Raw genomic sequence first — 18,559 nt, forward strand, 5'->3', positions numbered from 1 at the left:
TTAGCTATTTTACTTCCGTTGATCTCAGGCATCATTTCAAAGACAGCCAGGTTGTTTGAGGCCCCTGACTGTCAACCTGAATATAATACCTTAATGGACATCGTTTTGAGATACATCAAATGTTTTCCATCTTGGTGGGCACCTGAAACAAGTGTTTCCTTCATTTATATTTCATCTAGAATGGGTTTTTTTTCCTACGACAAAAGTCTAAGTGAACTAAAAACAAACAAGCCTCTGGATGAGTCAGTGTGTCATAAGCTAGTGTGTGTTTTTCACAGGAATCACTGAGAGTCCACTTTGGTAAAGAGAAAGCAATATGGTAAGAAGGAGGTGAGCTGTTGGAATGCAAAGAGCCAGCCCGAGTGGATAACCTGGGTTCTCAAAGACATTGCTGGGTTAGCTCTTTTCTGCAGTGGCAAACTTGTCCTCATCCTTTAGTAGGTGTTAGATTCACATGCCGTTATTATGTTAAGATCCTCAAAAGGTTGAGAGTCATGAGCTTGTAGGCCTCAGGCTTAAGTAGGAAAGCTCTCTTGGGCTCGCCCACTGAAATCCTTGAGACAAGAGGTTTACCAACAAAGTCAGTGTGTTCATCCCAGCCCACTTCCACGTTTATAGTCTCCACAGCCATTGATTCGTTTTAGTAGAAACCGATGTTCATACTGAGTATGGGTACTTAACAGTGTTTCATAACCAATACTGAAGGACATCCTTTGACTGTTCCTTTGTTCGATGTCCATGAATGAGATAGAGTTACAGGAAAAATGTTTTCTAGCTTTGAAACATTGATGCATTTGCTCTAGGATGATATTTAGTGTGTATTTTTATCTGGACTATCTCTGCTAAGGAGGCATAATTGTGGCTTTATTTTGGCATGGAATAGTTGAACATACAAGAGTAGTTGAACATACATTCTCTCTTCATATAGGGAAAGATGTACTCGTTTAGAATAATCATAACTCAAGTTCACATTGCCTGCAAGGTATTAGACACACCTTGAGTGGTTTCACCTAGAGACACAGCAATCCTTCAGCAGTAGGACCAGGAAGTAGATGTTTCTTAACGTTTATCGCTCTTAAGAAACAAGAGTGCACACAGGCCACACTGAGAAGATGTGGATACTTAAGTTTGTTGCTAAGATAATCCTATGAAAGTATAAGAAGGGGGTTTGGGAAAGTTAGAGAATGTAAAATGAACTGAAGGTAGTAGAAGTAGGAATTATGAAAGAATTAGGGAAGCTACTTTTTTTGGTTTCTTCTTTGCTGTTCAGAGTTATGCCATGCTGAAAGGAGAGACTTTCTTCCTAACTATAGCACTAACATACCATATATTTTTAGCGCTTTTTCCCCTAGTCAGTGCTTTGTGGTATAACACTGCACATCCTGTGTGGTGGAAAAATAAACAGAGCTATCAAGTACGCTCTATTCTGCTTTATAAGCAGACTAGTAAGTTACTGTTTAGAAACCCCCTGTGTTAGAAAAATTAGTGTTCTAGAGCAGCTGTTATATTTAATGCATATCCTGCACAGTAATGATAATAGAACCTCACACAAAAAATCAAACAGGAAAATTAAATAAATGCTTGCTTCTGATCTAGCCTTTTTGAATTGAGACATTCCAGAATAGATAGCTCGTTTGTATGTTAAGGAGGCAGGCTATAGATTCGGCTTCTCTAGCTAAAGACAGAAAAAATACAGGAGTTGTCTCTCAGTTCATAGTTGGATGCAAAATGTGGTTTTGTCCTTCCCGCACCTCTCATAAGAGACATGCTCTCGGGCTTTGTTCCCGATACAAGGTCATCAGAAAGTGCTGTATGCCCAGTAGGGTTTATTTCCTTGGGAAAGAAAGCTATTTTATTTGAGCATAAAGCTCTTTCGATGGCAGAATTGTTTTACACTTGGGGTGGAGGTGGGATTGGTCAGCAGTTAGCAATTTGTCACTATGCGGTGGGAAAACGAGGCAGTGTTCAAGAGCCAGACTTGAAACCCCACTCTGGCTCTTTGTTTTTTCCCCTGGGATGGGTCTAGTTCAAATATACCCACAGGGTCACCCACTGAAAGATGGACGTGTAGCGTGGGAAAGGAACCACCCTATACACAAATAGCACAAATTACAGCAGAGAAACTGCAGATGGTAATCTAGAGTGTGTCTTCAAGGAGCAGCTAGAAACTGGTCATGTTGCTCACACGGGGGACCTAACCCATTGGAACTGGGAGGTGGGTACTTCTTTCTGTTTGTGTGGTACTATTGGTGATGTCTTCCTGGAAATGCACTAAGACTGACTTGTAGTATGTTCTAAATATGGTTCATAAAACTTGTGGCCTGCATGTGTACTTTGTTATAAAAAGTGTGTTCCAGGCTCTTTATTTGCAGCAACAAAGAACTAAAATTCAGATCTGTCTCTCCTTTTCAGGGCCTGGCACATCTTCACATCCATCATGTGATTCACCGGGACATCAAGGGCCAGAATGTATTGCTGACTGAGAATGCAGAGGTGAAGCTTGGTATGTGACGCATGTGCCACATGATCTAATACTTGCCACTGGTGCAAACCAGCAGCACTCCCTACCTCGTTGGCATTTAGCTAAAAGCTCTGTTACCCACATTTTCTCTTTCTGTTCTATTTAAGAAGTGGGAAGTGGGCTTATTGCTTTGTCTGTCTCCAGCCTCCCTCCCCACCATGCTTCTCCCCCTGTTCTGCTCTCCATATAGTAGACAGACTAATGTTTAAATCAGATCATGGCACTTTCTTCTTTAAAGACAGTTAGTGGCTTCCTATTTCACCTGGAATAAAATCTGCATTTCTTACCATGGCCCATAAAAAGCCATGGCCCTTGTTACTTTCCAGCCCCATTTTGTGACCATCCTCACTTCTCTCCTTGTCCAGTTCACTCATTTTTTGACTTCCTTGGAATGTCTCGCAGGGTCTTTGCACATACTGTTCCCCATTGGGAACAGCTTTGAGGTTGCAGTTTTTCCCCTCATCTTCAGAGGCCTTCCCTAACACTCTGATCTGTATTCCCTGACTTTTTGATCTACGGCTTATTTCCTAGCTAATCCTGATCACAATTTATAATTACATAGCTATTTGTTTACATATATTTCTGACTTATTTACTAGAATTTAAGTTCTGGAAGTGTAGCAACTAGGATGTTTTATTTACAAGAGCATTCTTATCTGGCACCTAGCATAGTGCCTTAAATGTAGTAGGTGCTCAGTAAATTTATGCATGGGTGGATGGAGTCCAAAGTATCTTCCTGGAGATGATTTTATAATGGTTTTTCTGTATTTCTTGTTTCCTTTACCTGGTTTTGAAATTTTTTCAATCCACTTTTATATAATGGTTCTGTCAAATTTTTAACAATTAGCATTAAGTTTTCTTCCACTAAGGCATCACACAAAAAAATTGTTTATGCTTATAAGAATCTAGTCCATCTTTCAAAAATCTTAAGCACAGTAGTTACACCTTAAAAATAAAATCTTCCATTATTGCCTTCTTGTACAGTACCTCCATTTATTGCTCATCTGTGGAGCAATAGTGTGCCCATTGGGGAAATCCCCTCAAAGCTAAGATAGGAGGCACTTGAATTGTTCTCATTCCCAGTGACTCAGTAAGCTGTGTATTTCCCTGCGCTGGCCCCCTGGTGCTAGGACTGTGATGGTCCTTCCGTAATCACTTGGTGATCACTTGTGACTGCTGTCTGAGGTGCTGCAAATGGCATGTATTGCCTGGCCCAGGTGTCTCTGTGTCAGGACATGTGAGCCCACCTCCTGGCCAGTTGGTTTCCTGAGCATGTTCTGCCTACAGAAGTTGAATCTATAACCCAACCCCTGTGAGTGATTTCAGCCCTCCCTAAGGCCCTCCTGCAGGAGCTCATCCACCATCCTGCAGTCCTCCTAGGGGTAATGGCAGTGTGCATAGTGATGCCGCAAACATTCTGTTAGAGACCCTGGTCTTCCTGTCACCTCTGCCTCCCAACCTGAACTTTCCTCTAGACCACTGTCATTGTTCAGTGGCATGGGATGTAGGGGTCACTGTGAAAAATCTGAAGTCCCGGGTACTTTGAGGAGTGTTTCTTAGTATATTTGTGATTTAGCTTGATTCTCTTTATTGAATTCATTACTGTGTACTTTCCCGAAAACCTTTGTGGGTTTCTTCTCTTTCTGTGGTTAAGTGCTGCTTAAGCAAAGTCACATGGGTGTTAGTCAGTTCTCCTGAACTTGGAGCTTTCTATGACTTGATCTTGTTTGTAGCAGGCATGTTTCCTGCAAGCACTGAACATCCTAATTCATCCAAAAGTCCCTCTAGTGGTCACTGTCGTGGAAGCTCAGGGAAGTAGCTGGGTCCAGGCCGCCCAGGAGCCGGCAGACTGGAAGAGGATTTTGTCATTTTGGCAGCTTTGCTTTGGAGACAGTGCTCCTTATCGATGCTGGTGACCTTAAGGAGTTTGCATGTCCATAAAGTATTACTCTTTGAGTTTACACTGAAGACACCTCCTCCTCACATTTCTTCGTCTTGTGGCTTACTTGTTTGTTAATTATGTTCTACTCCTTTCTCTTCCTCCCACAGTTGATTTCGGTGTGAGTGCTCAGCTCGACCGGACGGTTGGGAGAAGAAATACCTTCATAGGCACGCCCTACTGGATGGCTCCTGAGGTCATCGCCTGTGACGAGAACCCAGATGCCACCTATGATTACAGAGTAAGCCTGTGCTCCGGGCCTTCACTGGGCCCCTCGTGTTCCTGAGGGATGGGCGCTCTGTTTATAGATAGCACAGCTCTTATCCCTTCCTGCTGGTTCAGTGAGGAAGGCTTGGGAACCTTGTTGCAGGTGCAGATTTTCCGGGGCATTACTGAGATGCTGTCTTGTTGTTGTTCGTTCCCTGTCACCTTTGTTCTCCTTACTAAGTAATGTACTGCTTTCACAGCAGCATGAATCACTGTCTTGTGCATAGAGCTTTTTGTCATGAGTAAGTTAAATACTCTGCCCTGTTTGCTGTCCTTTTAAACTTGAAGAATATATTATAATCAGATATTTATTATACTTTTAAAAATACTGTTGGAATATATAGCAGTAGCTTCATCTATGTGAAATTTTAGAGTATTGTTAAAGAGCTTTACAGCTTGATTTGGTACACAAATAAATTATTAGAGTGACCTCTAGGGACTTATATCAATAATGCACTTTTTTGATCCCAATGTAAAACCCATATTTGATCATCAGATTCGGGTTGAATATGTTTGCAAAAATTATTTTTTTAAAAAAATTGTTTTGCCATAATTAAATGAGTCAGAGTCTATTATGTACCTGTTAATGTTATTCAAACTTGAGTTCATATCTTTACACTTTCCAGTATATTTTAGTATTTATTATAAATACCCAATTAATGAAACTTATTTTAAGTTTATGGTATGGTGGAATTTTTATTTTATTTTTTCATATGCTGGAGTATTTTAAAATAGATTATATAGACTGTATGGCTTTTTACTCTTGAATATGTCATTTTGTTATCTCCAAAATTTGAAAACATCTTCCAGCATACCCAAAATATTATCATGCTTAAGTAAATGGAAAATAATTTCTTGGGGCACTTGGGTGGCTCAGTTGGTTAAGCATCTGACTTTGGCTCAGGTCATGATCTCCAGAGTCTTGGGATTGAGCCCCGCATCGAGCTCCCTGCTCAGCGGGATGTCTGCTTGTCCCTCTCCCTCTGCCTCTTCCCCTGCTCGTGCTCTGTCTCTCTCTCTCTCAAATAAATAAATACATAATCTTTAAAAAAAAAAAAAGAAAAGAAAAATAACTCCTTAATATGGAGTCTATAATTAGTCCCAACTGGTTAGTATCTGACTTATCCAAACGAGTGTTTCATATAGAACAAGACATTGTATTTGGCTGTTTGGCTACAGAGTATCTTTTAATCAAGGCTGACCAGCCCCTTCCTCTTTTTTTCATGACACTGACTTGTTGAAGAGGCAGTGTTCCACCATCCAGATTTGTCTTAACCATTTTTGAATTTTAATTTTACAGTCTTTGTAAGGCATTTACCTTGTTTCTTATAAACTGGAGAAATTCAATTAGTATCAAGAAAGACCTAAAGCAAGATTGCCCCAGGAGATGGGTATGGTTTATGTTACATCACACCAAGTGGCATGGAACATCTGCATGTCCCACCGCTGATGCTGCTGAGATTAGTCACTGGGTCAAGTTGGGTGAAATCCCTCCTTTGCACCCTATAGTAGAGAAAACCTCATAAAAATAAAGGAGAAATTTGTGGGCCTATCCTTCTTATAATCACACGTGTTTGAATTGTGTAACGTAATTATAGGTTATTTAGAAAATGCTTAAGCTGAGCAACTTTAAGTAATTCTTTCATTAGAATAGTATATAAACAAGAGAATGCTAATGATAATAACTACCCATGGTCTACTTTTAAAAATCTTGCTTGGATTTTAAGAAATCAGCCAATGTTTGTTGAGTGCCTACCACATGCCAGTCACAATTCTGGGGATACTAAGGTGAATAAAACAGACTAAAGTGCCTGCCCTCATGAAACTTGTATTTGAGTGGGGAGTGAAGTTAAAATTCAAATTTTAAAAATAATATTACAGGGGACTCAGAAGGAAGAGATTCCATGCACAGAAAGACAGCTTATTGCTCACCCCTTATTAAAGTTTGATGGGAGAGTGGAGAGGCTCATCAGCACTGTGATTCAAATTAGTGAACTACAGTAGATTTTATTAATTCAACTGTTGGACCTTTTATAAAAGAGTGCTTTTTAAAAAAAAATTTTATTTCAAGTATAATTAACATACAGTGTTATATTAGTTTCAGGTTAGCCTTTAAAATTTTAACATCTTAATTAAATTTTAGATAATAACATAAAACATAAAATTAAACATAAATCTGGGCCAGGGGTCCAGGTTAGTGAATGTAAAGAAATGAAATATACTGAGCAGCAGGGCACTCAGTGGCAGTTAGAAAGAAGCTTTTCTGTGGGCCACCTCTAGTTCAGTCATAGATGCGAGTGGTTCTAATTAGCAAACCAATTTTACCTTTATTTTTTCATTCATTCATTCATTCATTTGGAAGGTATTCTTACATATGTGTTTGCTTTTAATTTCATGGCAAACTTCTTTTCAAAAATGCCTTTATATCATTTGTGTGAGTAGCCAGCCGTGGTAAGTTAGTGGTTTCCTATCTAATCCAGTACCTGTAACATACTGTTTTATTTTTGCAGAGTGACCTTTGGTCTTGTGGCATTACAGCCATTGAGATGGCAGAAGGTGCTCCCCGTAAGTAACGTTCTTTCCTTTTTAGCCCAGTTGTTATATGTGACTTAAACCTAGTCTCAAGGCTTCAAACAGAACGGCTTCATGGGTAAAGCCATTCCTAGTGGGACATTCAGATGAAGGAAGCATAAATACAGTGAAGTTTTAGATGTAAAAGGATTCTTGGCATCCAGTGTTCCTTTTGAAGATCCCTGAAGTCTGTAGGTTACATTTTATCTTTTATTTAAGTTGTATTCAGATGTGTGACCTGAATTACGCTGACATCAGAATAATAGGCAGTAATTTTCATTTTACAATTTAAACTTCAATGAAACTAAATCCTAACACATGAAACTGGTCCTGACACATGAAATTTTAGTAATACTTCCGTTGACTTTACCAACAGAGGCATAACTTTTTATCTGTAGAATAAGGTCTGGGTTTTTTGTGGGGTTTTTTTGTTTGTTTGTTTTTTTGTTTTGTTTTGTTACTTGTGAAATTTGCTTCTCCTTTGAATTAACTGAATGCCAACTTCATAAAATTGATTTTTGAGCAGAGACAGGGGTAGAATTGCAGAGAATAGAGATAAAACAGCATTATCTGCTGGTCCCCTTAAAAAGGGGGGGTATACAAAGAATGTATACTTGTCTGCTGCCTAGTTGCTGCTGAATAAATATTTGTTGAATGAATGAAAAAAATTTCCAACGGCTAAAATTTAGTTTGCGGTACAAGAAATGGATGTCAGTCTTGACCACCATGTGTTTCCTCATGTTTCCGTCTGAGGAATTGAGACGGGGGTGTATTGCCGGATCCTTTGTTTCAGTTTTCTTTCACAGTGGGAATAGATTGTCTTCTTTGGCCCCCATTTCCCAGCTGCTTTGTAAGATTCTCATGAAGGTAAATAGACACACGAAAATGCACATTACCTACTGTGAGATTGCGTGCACCTGACATAGCTTTATTGGGCAAGTGGTAGAAGTATAAACGGTACTTGCACAGGATCAAATAGTCTGTTTTATTCTCTCGTCTTTGCTCCTTCCTAGCACTACAGCGAACGAACAGTTAACATTTCTGGAGGGCTTCACAGCCGCTTACTGTGTCTAGGCACTGTATGAATGCCTTTACAAGCAGTGTCTGATTTAAATCCTCACCACGACCCTGTGACAATAAAATTATTTTCATTGCGATCTTATAGATGATTTAGAAACTTAAGCTGTTCACTCCCTTAAGACTATAAATCTGTATTTATCTTTGATTTACAAAAACTTTCCAATGTCAATTTGAAATTGTGTATTCTTCTTGTTGCTCTTGACCTCCTTATATTTTGCTGTGTTTAAATGGGGAACTCAGGTTATGCCCTAGGGTTCATATCTGAATGTCTAGACTGCTTGACATAAAGATTGTCCGTCAGGTGATGGGACAGCACATTAGATATTTTGAGTGAGCCCTAGAAATAAAGAATGAGTAAAAAGTGCCATACTGACGTCACCGTCTCCTCTCCCCAGCTCTCTGTGACATGCATCCAATGAGAGCACTGTTTCTCATTCCCAGAAACCCTCCTCCCAGGCTGAAGTCAAAAAAATGGTAAGCTATGTATGCTTTGTTGTTGTTGTTGCTCTTTCCTTTTACAAAAAACTGTTACTTTTCAGTTTCACTCCAGTACAAAACTCTAGTCATTCCAGTTCCCAAAGAACATAAGAGCCAGTGCCCTGAAACACCAATTAAAAAGTATTTTTTTAAAATGTTTTTTTCTTGATAAATTCTCTTTTAATTACAAAATAGTAACAAGTGACCATAGGAAACACTGTAACATGGTTAAAGAAAAAGTTTCATTTTAATATTTAAGCCCTCTTTTAAGTATAATACATTTCTAAGCATTTTCACATTCAAAAGCAAAGCTGTACTGACTTTGAAGCTCCTCAGGTGAAATGGGATTCGAATGTTAATGGAGGCATTTACTCCTAATTGTTGCAAAACATTGAAATTAGGTGCATCTTTTTTCATTCCAGAAATGAAAAGAATGGTCCTGTCTTTGGGCTGCCACTTTTCTCCCTGTGGCCCTCATATATTTGCTCCAGAAAAGTCACTTATCAGTGAAGGGCAATGATGGTGACCTTCCCTGGCGAAAACTTTAAGAATTGTGGTGGTGCGGGAAAGTGTTGATTTGGTTTAGTTTTAAAAGTGTTGAGGGAAAGGGTTTTTCACCTGAGAATTTTGCTTACTTATTTCCTCTTGAACTTTTTTCTGAGTGCTTTCCTCTCAATTCTGTCTCCACTCAGGCTCCTCGTGCATGTGGGCCCTCTCCCCTTCTGTTCCTGTTTTCCTGGGCACATCGGTCTTATTAGTGCTCACACCTGCTACCATGGTGGTCTTTTCCCCTTCTGTAACTATTCTCACTGGGTTTCCAGTGAGTGTCGTCTCTTCTTGGGTTTTCGACTCTAATTGTGAAATATGCAAAAGATCTCAATTTCAAGCCTTTTTCTCTTCTGGATTTGGTCTTTTAGCTCTTGCTGTCTGTTCTTTTCTTCTTGGTTGCTCATTTTCTGATGTCCTGTAGTTCTCTTTTCCCATCTGTGGGCATTATATGCACACACGTATTTTTACTCTTGCTTCTTTCACACTTCTCCCTGTTCCTGTCTCTCCCCACCTTTTGTTTGCTGGCAGGATTTTTCTCATTCTTTTTATACTGTCTTTAACCACATTCAACTCCAGATAACTGAGCTTATCTAGTTCCACTTACCAGGTTTTAGAGAGTTCTCTAAGGCAGTATGGTTGCCAAGATTTTAGCCCCGGTTGGTCTCTTGTATTGAAACTTGATAACTCTGGACATCTATGGTGGCCAGCCCTAGGGAAACCAAATGTATATAGTGGGCATCACCAAGGAGTAAGCTGTGGGGCTGGCCAGCTAAATTAAATAATGCTATTTTTTTAAAAACGGAGTTTATGCTCTGTCTTCAGGGTACCTCGCAATTCACAAGTCTTGTCAGCTGGCCCCACTCTGATTATTCTGTCCATTACTTGCATTTGGGGATTAACCACTCTGTGCATAATACAGTGATGTAAAGAGACAGATGTAGATGACAGATTCTTTCTGTGTTCTTACATGAAACTTTCTTTAAACTTGATTAGATGCATTTTCATCCATTTAAATCATTGTTCTCATTTTACCCAAGTATTCCAAAAGATGAGATGATTGCACACATAATGTTCTTCCTCCTTTCTGATTGCTGTCTTCCTATCCACCAATGTACATTGCTACTGCTGGTTTTGGAGAAGTGATCAGCGAACTCTCTTCCAGCAGAACTTAACAATCGATTTTAAAGAAAATATTGTAGATCATTGATTCCCAAATGTTAATTTTTAGACTTGGTAGGTAAGAATCCCTTTGGAATCTTTTAATTTAGGGTTTCAGCCTTAGTGTTTCTGGTTTGTTAGGTCCGAGGAATGACCCAGGTATTTGTATTTTTGATAAACTCCTCAAGTGGTCTTTGTGGGCAGTGGAGTTTAGGAATCTCTGTGTTAAAAACAAAGTCCACTACAACATTCTCATTAACCACAGGATAAAGTCACAACTTCGCTGATGACTTTGAGAGCCCTTCTCTGAGCCGACCCTGACCTATTTTTCTGTTCTTTTCCACTTTTCATACTAGCATCAGAAAATGATTCATTACTCTCTAGTACTTTTCTACCTTTGTTCATGTTGTTCCTTTCATTCTGGAATGGTGGCTTCTCTCTCCCATCTCTAGAATATCGACTATCCTACTTTTTTTTGATGTCTAACCTCCTGTAGCAGTAGTTCTTTTCTTTCTTCCTCTGGCAGTTTGATAACACATCTGCTGTTGTTTGTACATAGATTTCCTCCACTTTATTTCCTATGTGTATTTCTTACAGAGCCTAGCATAAACAAATGTAAATTGTTGATATATAAATATTTGTTGAATTGAAAAAAATGGTAAGTTTGAATGGAAATACAAGACAGTAGACATGATTCTTAAAAGCAGTGAAGTAATTGGAAAGAACTGAACTAATTTTCTAAATCACATTTTTAAAAGACTGAACAACTCATTCATTCAACAAAAATTTATTACATACCTCTTGTGGTCTGCCCATGCTCAATGTTGGGCATTGCCGACATTGAAAAATCAGAACCAATTCCTGACCTGTACCTCAGCAGAGGAGACAGAAACATAAACATGACATGTACAGTCTATTAAATGCAGACAACCTAGAGGAAAGGCTCCTAACTATGGGGATGTAGGGGTAGAGTGTTGCCAGGAAAGCCTTACCTAAAGAGACGACGCCTTACCTGAGTCTCAAAAGATAGGATGGGTGAGTGTCTTGGCCAAGACCAGGGATGGGGGTCATCATGAGCCAGGCATGGAGAAACAGGCAAAAATAGTTGTAGCTGGTAGGGTAAATGTAGGTGACAGAATCCTTGCCCTCCTTAGAACTATTACGTATTTCTACCTCTGTACATTAAGCATAGAGAATTGATAGATAAATCAGTTGGAAACTGATTGAAATGTCTTATTAACAGGTTCAAGAGCCCCAGCATTTGGTCATATACCGACTCCTTATCTCTATGTCCATCCTTGTCTTCCAGGTTCCAGACATCTGCTGTCCTCTGTCTGCCTTCATTTTCACAAAAGCCTTCCTTTACCCCCTTGCTTTCTCCACCTCTGTGATTCAATGATTAATAAGCAACATTACATTTAAACCCAGTTTGTTTAAATCTGACTTCCTTCAAAGCTCTCTTTTGGTGATTTGTTGTCGATGATGTGGCATAACTCTTAAACCATGCTTAAATAATGCTTCTTATCCACCATGGTCCCGAGTTCCTAATATTTTCCTGTGCATTTGCAGAATGTTCACAGTGAATTCTGAAGCTCTTATATGTTTTCAGACTAATAATTCACTCATATTATGGAGTCTTGCTCTTTGCAGTGGAAATTTGATGATCTTTTTTACTTCCTCTTATAGGTCAAAGAAATTTTTTAGTTTTATAGAAGGGTGCCTGGTGAAGAATTACATGCAGCGACCCTCCACAGAGCAGCTTTTGAAACATCCTTTTATAAGGGATCAGCCAAATGAAAGGCAAGTTAGAATCCAGCTTAAGGACCACATAGACCGGACCAGAAAGAAGAGAGGAGAGAAAGGTATTGACCTGTTTTTATTTTCATCTTGAAAAAATAATATTTTAGGTTTTTGCCACTAGAATAGGTTACTCCTTTTCCACCCAGGAGTGTGTGCTCCCTTGGCCAGTGCTGGAGTAGCTTGTCTCTGCTCTGCAGGTCAGTCATGAGCATGAGCCTCAGGTCCAGCCTGGCTCAGGTCGAGCTGACTGGAGCTGCGTGTTGTGTCGCCAGGCGGACACCAGATAGAAAGCGCTGTGGCTGGTCAACACGGAGGGGTGTTTCTCTCGTTCCCCCACAGGAGCATGTCTTTGTGCTGCTCTTTTTCTTCATTATGGGCGTTCTGAATACATCACTCAAGGTTTATTGAGCATCAGCTGTGAACATCCGCATCAGTATGTTCACCCATTTCTCTCCTGCTCAAGAACCCTCTGGGTTTCTTATTGCTGTACTCTGTGCAGGTGGCGTGGTCACCTGACTACTTTTCTCTCGTTACGGCACAACATGAACATGCCCTTATGCCAATTATTTAACATTCCTTTCTGTTCCCAGTATCTTGGTTTTATATCTTTACATGTTCTGTGTCCACCTGCTTGGAGTGCCCTCTGTTTACCTCTGTCCAGCAAGGTGTAGTCAAGCTTCGTCACCGTTTTCACAGCCCTTCCTAAGGCCTCGAGCTCACAGTGATCAAAGAATTATGAATTTATGAATTCTTACCATAACTTTACAGAAAGACATTTGAATACCTGGCATCTTGATAATGAATTTTTCTTGACATTCAAACTTTAAGGTCAAAGAAAAAAACTAAAAAGTGCAAGTTCAAGGCGATAGAAGAGTTGTTCACAGTCCTCTTTGGAGGTCTGTTTGAGCTTTTTACATGTTCATTTCAGTCTTCAGAGCTAAATCATCAGTGATGCTCACAACAGCTTTTTGGCCCTCTGATAAATTCAGTTATAAACGTAATTAAGCTTTGTACGTTAAGCTATGTAGTTACAACAAGTGAACTAAAGTTTGTAAACAAAGCTTTTTCTTGGGAAAAGGTTATTTGTAGATTGGATCATTTTCCCAGTATGTATTTTCTTAATAATAGCTGACAGTCCTGGAACATTTGCTGTGTGCCAGGCATTTACTGGCTACTCAGCCTGGAGTCTCGTGCACATTTGCAGGTGGGAACAGTAGAGCACTTTATCTTCATTTTCTAGTTTTCAAGTCACAGTGGCCTTTTTTCCCCCTTGGCATTTATTTACCTTTCAAATACCCTCATCCCCTTGTCAATAAGGAAGAACTTATAGTACAAAATTTTAAACATAACACAGTACTATTTAAAGGAGTCCAAAGATTATTTAGGTTGGAATTTCCTTTGGAAGATAGGCTATTTTAATGTTCTTTAAAATTACATAGTTTTGACTGTCTAGCAATGAAAAGAACTAATGTCATATAGAGAGACTCATGAATTTGTAGAAATATTTATGTATAATTATATATGATATAGACTGCAACCCCATTTTAAGTTCTCAGATTTGTTTTCTTTAACCAGGACACCGATTTTCAAGTTCTGTGTCTGAAAAAAGTTGGAAATGTGTTTTGTGAATAGATTGGTTTTGTAAATCTCTTCAACCTTTTTAGTTTTGATTGCTCTCTGGAGTGCAATGCTCCCTCAAAGTTGGGTACTGACGTTAGGTACAGCGTCCAATAAGATGGGCTGTTACAAAAAAAAAAAAAAAAGATGGGCTGTTACTTTGGGGAAAATGGCATAAAACCTGTTGAAGTGAAAACAGGTTGCTCATGTTGAAATTTGTGCTTTATCTGGTGAGAGGAGAGCAACTTTTCTCTCCTTTTGCTGTATTGTTTCTGCATCAGTTTTTCCCCGGCTTCATCTTTGTAAATTTGTGGGAACATTTGATTCATGTCTTTATGCTCTGAGTGCTTCCTGTGCTTCACCCGTGGTCAGGCCTGCAGACCTTTCTGCTGGGCTCTAAGTGGTTCCCTGAGTGCCAATAATAACCAAATGATGTCTCCTAGTTGCCTTGATTTGGGCTGTTAAATCTCTTTCTTTTGCATTTTGGCATCAGTGGGACTTTCCGAATTTGCTGACTCTTTGGGACCACTTTTCTTATGTGTCAAGAGCTTGAGAGCCCCTCTCACAGCCCTGGACCCCCTCCCCAGTGCATCCCATAAGGAGCTGTCTGGAATGCAGTAGAATCCGCTCTTCATGCGGAGTAAGGGTAGCCCAGGGAATGCTGCCGTTCACTCTAGGAATTGGATGTCACACTTCTCCTCTTTCCAGGTTCTCTGTACACGTTATTATTTTCATAAAGGACATATTGTTTATTTTTTGCTGTAATGCTATTGGAGATGCATGTGTCATGATTTGTGAACTGTCCCGTTTATCTTGCCCTTTTCTTTATAGATGAAACTGAATATGAGTACAGTGGGAGTGAGGAAGAAGAGGAGGAAGTGCCTGAACAGGAGGGAGAGCCAAGGTAATGATAAAGCCACTCACTGTTCAGCTTCCTGCTTATGAAGAAATGGTTTTATATCGATGCCAGGATTTCAAGAAATCTTCAAGTACCTTGAAAGTGCCTTAACATCTCCCCCCTCTGGATCCTCGCATCCAGTGGTGCTTCCCCGAGATTGCATCTGGCAGCGTGTGGGGCTGCATTTGGTTCTGGGGACGGGGAGCCTACCGCTGGCGCTTGCTGCTCTAGGAGGCATGGATGGTACGCGCTGTGCAGTGTATAAAAGAGTCCTGTTCACAAAGACTTGTCCTGCCCAGGGGCCAGTCGGGCCTCCGTTGAAAAACACTACAATCTTTCCCAAAATGTTTGTTTTGTTTTGTTTTATTTTGCTTTTCCCACAAGTATGGTTATCGGCAATACAGTTCTTCTACTTGTGTATATTCTGCCCTGATCCATCTTACAGACTATGTTTTGGGTGTCTGTGACTTCCCAAGGTACAATGAAGCAGAAGGTTGAAGGTTTGGTAGTATGAACCTTAGAGTAACTAATTATTCAGAGAATGGAGGGTTTTAAAATTTTAATAATGGTCTTGCCTGGCAGTCCTTCATGCCTTCAGCTACACATAACTTGACTCACTGGACAAAAAGAGCCTGGAAGGGTATGTTGAAAGACCTATGGAGACCTATGTCCAGGCAATGGGAGTTTGAAGAGAGCAGATGAAGAGATAAGAAAATATACTGTTAAAACTCCATATGTTTTTCTTATTACATAGAATATTTGAATCCATTTGAGACTAAGTATTTTGGAGTAATTTGAACTGATTTCGTGAGCAGTGTAATTGTCTTGGGTAGGAGCATGACACAAGGAAAGAGGCGGTTTCAGGAGATTGATTTGCCATGTTTTTCTGGGTATCGGAAATGGAGCCGTGGCTCTCAGCAGGGAGACCAGCTAGCGGTGATGCTGTTTATCTGTGCCGCGGCTCATTCTTGGGACCCACTTGGGCTCAGCTGCTTACTCTGGAAACAGGCAGTGGGAGAGCATACATGGTAAGACTTGGTAGGAAGTAAGGTGGTCAAAGAGGAAGGTGGGTCCACTTCTACTCATCAAGTGGGAGAAGGGGATTTCCACCTTTCCTTGTACAGAGTTTGAGTTGATGTGAGAATCCTGAGTAGAGATGTCTTATCAAGCAAACATCCAGGATGGAGTTGAAGATACTTGTGAAATGGATAAAAGATGTAATACTATTGAATGTAGATACAGTTATTCCCATGGGTTTATTAGTTGAGCCTCAGAGAGGGAGGAACTCAGTAGGAGGATGAATAGAATAGCAGGCTGAGGCCCCGGTCTCACCTGGAGGGCAGAGTGATCTGTGCGCACCCCTGAAAGCCCTGCGTCCTCCTCCTCCAGCTCCATTGTCAACGTGCCTGGTGAGTCGACGCTTCGGAGGGATTTCTTGAGACTGCAGCAGGAGAACAAGGAACGTTCCGAGGCTCTTCGGAGACAGCAGTTACTGCAGGAGCAACAGCTCCGGGAGCAAGAAGAATATAAAAGACAGCTGCTGGCAGAGAGGCAGAAACGGATTGAGCAACAGAAAGAACAGAGGCGGCGGCTAGAAGAGGTGGGAAAAGGGAAACGTCCAGTTGGTTTTCTCTTTCTTTATTCACATTGGTAGCCAGACACTCAAAGGGATGTTTTCTGTGGCCTCCTGACATAATACCTTTCCCCTGGCTTACCTGTTCAGGTAACTTCGGAGGGAGAGCTTACACTTTTGGACTGGCAGGCCTTCACATTCCTTGTGGTCTTCGAAATGTTTTCCTTGCTTGTAAAAACTTAAGGACCTGCCCCACAGTTACTCATCAGCATATTGTGCTTAGATGCAGAACAGCAGGGGCCCAGAGATAGCATCATACCAGTTCTGCAAAGGGTGTTTCTGTTTGTGGTTTAAGTTGGCGAGCTCAGGCTTGACCTGATTTCTTTTCTTCTCTTGGCCTCTGGGTCTAAGTTCATGTGTACATATTTTTCTGAAACTTCAGACTTTTTCACAGGAAAACATTTTTTCCAAGAATGCCTTAACTTTAGGAGTTTTTTTTTTTTTTAAATGAATGCCTCAACTGTAGCTCCATTTAAGAGTAAGGGATGAAAGGGGCACCTGGCTGGCATAGTCAAGTGGAGCTTGCAACTCTTAATCTCAGGTTGTGAGTTCCAGCCCCATGTTAGGTACAGAGATGACTTAAAAATAAAATCTTTAAGAAAAAAGAGTAAGGGATGAGAAAAGAATTACATTGGGTATAATACACCTGCTCTTCTGTAATCTAGTTGTTAATGTAGTGGAATTAGTTATATTCTGCAGTGGGAAAATACATTTTGTACTACCTGCTCATTTAATTCATTAATACTATTAACATTGGTGCTCTGGTTACCCACAGCGTTTTCATTTGTAATTCATAGAAACGTCATTTCTCTCTATTTCACTTGGGGCTCAAAAAACACCTTTTGATTTTTTTTTCCTTTTATTATGTATTTCACAGCTCCAGATTTCTCATTCATAGTAGTTTCTGTTTCTACTTAATTCATACACCTTGATTCATATTTCCTACAGCAGAAAAAGAACCCAAAACAACAAGAAAGCCCTGTATTGATACTAAACAGTGGAGGTTAATGTAAATAACAACACATGGTTTATTACCCAAGTTATTTAAGAGTATTTTGGGGTTAGGGGGAATCTTTATGTGTTTTGTAGTCTCAATCTGAAAACTTTATCCTTTGTTCCTAGTTTAGAAAACCAGTGCCTTTCTAACTAAGGAGACTGGAAATATTCAGCCCGGGCTTATGGAAGAAAACATAGGACGTAACCTTCCTCTGTAGGAGGGACAACATTGCTGTTTGTGTAACCCTTTTTGCAGTTTATTTGCAAACTCTTTTGTAGTATTTTTGAGGCTCTTCTCAGTGCTCTTTGAACATAACAGAAACCCAGAGTGGCCCAGGGTTTATTGAAGTTGCATGTTGACCATTTGAACTTCGTATGTGAGAATGCTTGAGTGTTGAGGCTCCGGCTATTTCTAGTACTTTATGCAGTATTCTCCACTGTCCATTTAAACCCTAGGCTGTACTTTGCCTAAGGACACGATACAGGTTAGTTTGGTGGTTTATAACTTCAGCTCAAGCTCATTTGTAACACATGCCACGGAAATTGCTTTCAGGCCCAGTGGTAGTGAGACAAATGTCCATTATCCAGCATCTATGGGGAGGAGGATTGCAAAGTGAAGGCCAGCATTGGTTAGAGGAGAGAGACTGAAGTTTGACAGCCATTTTGTTTATTAGTTAAAACAAAGACTAGAGGATTAAGGATGTCTGCTAAATGAGAACTTTGGACTTTACTTGCTTCAATTAGCCCTTTAATTTCAGCTTCTCAGTAAAAGTTCAAACTCAGAGTCACCTCTTGGCACCTCTTAAGCAGGAAAGATGGAGCTGGGTATGAAAGAGGGAACATTTGCATGAATAGAATCCACTAATTTGGATTCCTGGTGATCTAGCTCCTCTTTACTAGCCCGGGGTAATTAAGTGTTATCTACACTCTAGGTCCCAGAAGGTAATTTGGGAATATTTAAACCATAAATCATTTTTAGCTCTTTATTGGCATTAAAGCTTCAATCAGAACTGTTTGGGGAATAGGGATTCCTTTTGTTATTAACAAAGTAGAT

The 18,559-nt window shown here is 40.1% G+C and overlaps 1 protein-coding gene across 50 annotated transcripts in view; it reads left to right on the forward strand.

The window, feature by feature from the left end:
* MAP4K4 (mitogen-activated protein kinase kinase kinase kinase 4) overlaps positions 1–18,559 on the forward strand; it is a 188,143-nt gene that overhangs the window by 119,473 nt on the left and 50,111 nt on the right. For all 50 annotated transcript variants that reach the window (XM_054509933.2, XM_045885209.3, XM_054509938.2 and 47 more), the window contains exons 6-12: positions 2,413–2,503; positions 4,570–4,700; positions 7,237–7,291; positions 8,773–8,851; positions 12,248–12,423; positions 14,810–14,882; positions 16,266–16,476. In XM_054509933.2, coding sequence (XP_054365908.1) covers positions 2,413–2,503; positions 4,570–4,700; positions 7,237–7,291; positions 8,773–8,851; positions 12,248–12,423; positions 14,810–14,882; positions 16,266–16,476 — 816 coding nt within the window. The remainder of the gene's footprint in view (positions 1–2,412; positions 2,504–4,569; positions 4,701–7,236; positions 7,292–8,772; positions 8,852–12,247; positions 12,424–14,809; positions 14,883–16,265; positions 16,477–18,559) is intronic.

Source organism: Mirounga angustirostris, unplaced genomic scaffold (assembly GCF_029215605.1).
Source record: "Mirounga angustirostris isolate CCGP_5_RB_7025 unplaced genomic scaffold, mMirAng1.0.hap1 SCAF_10, whole genome shotgun sequence".
Lineage (NCBI taxonomy): Eukaryota > Metazoa > Chordata > Mammalia > Carnivora > Phocidae > Mirounga > Mirounga angustirostris.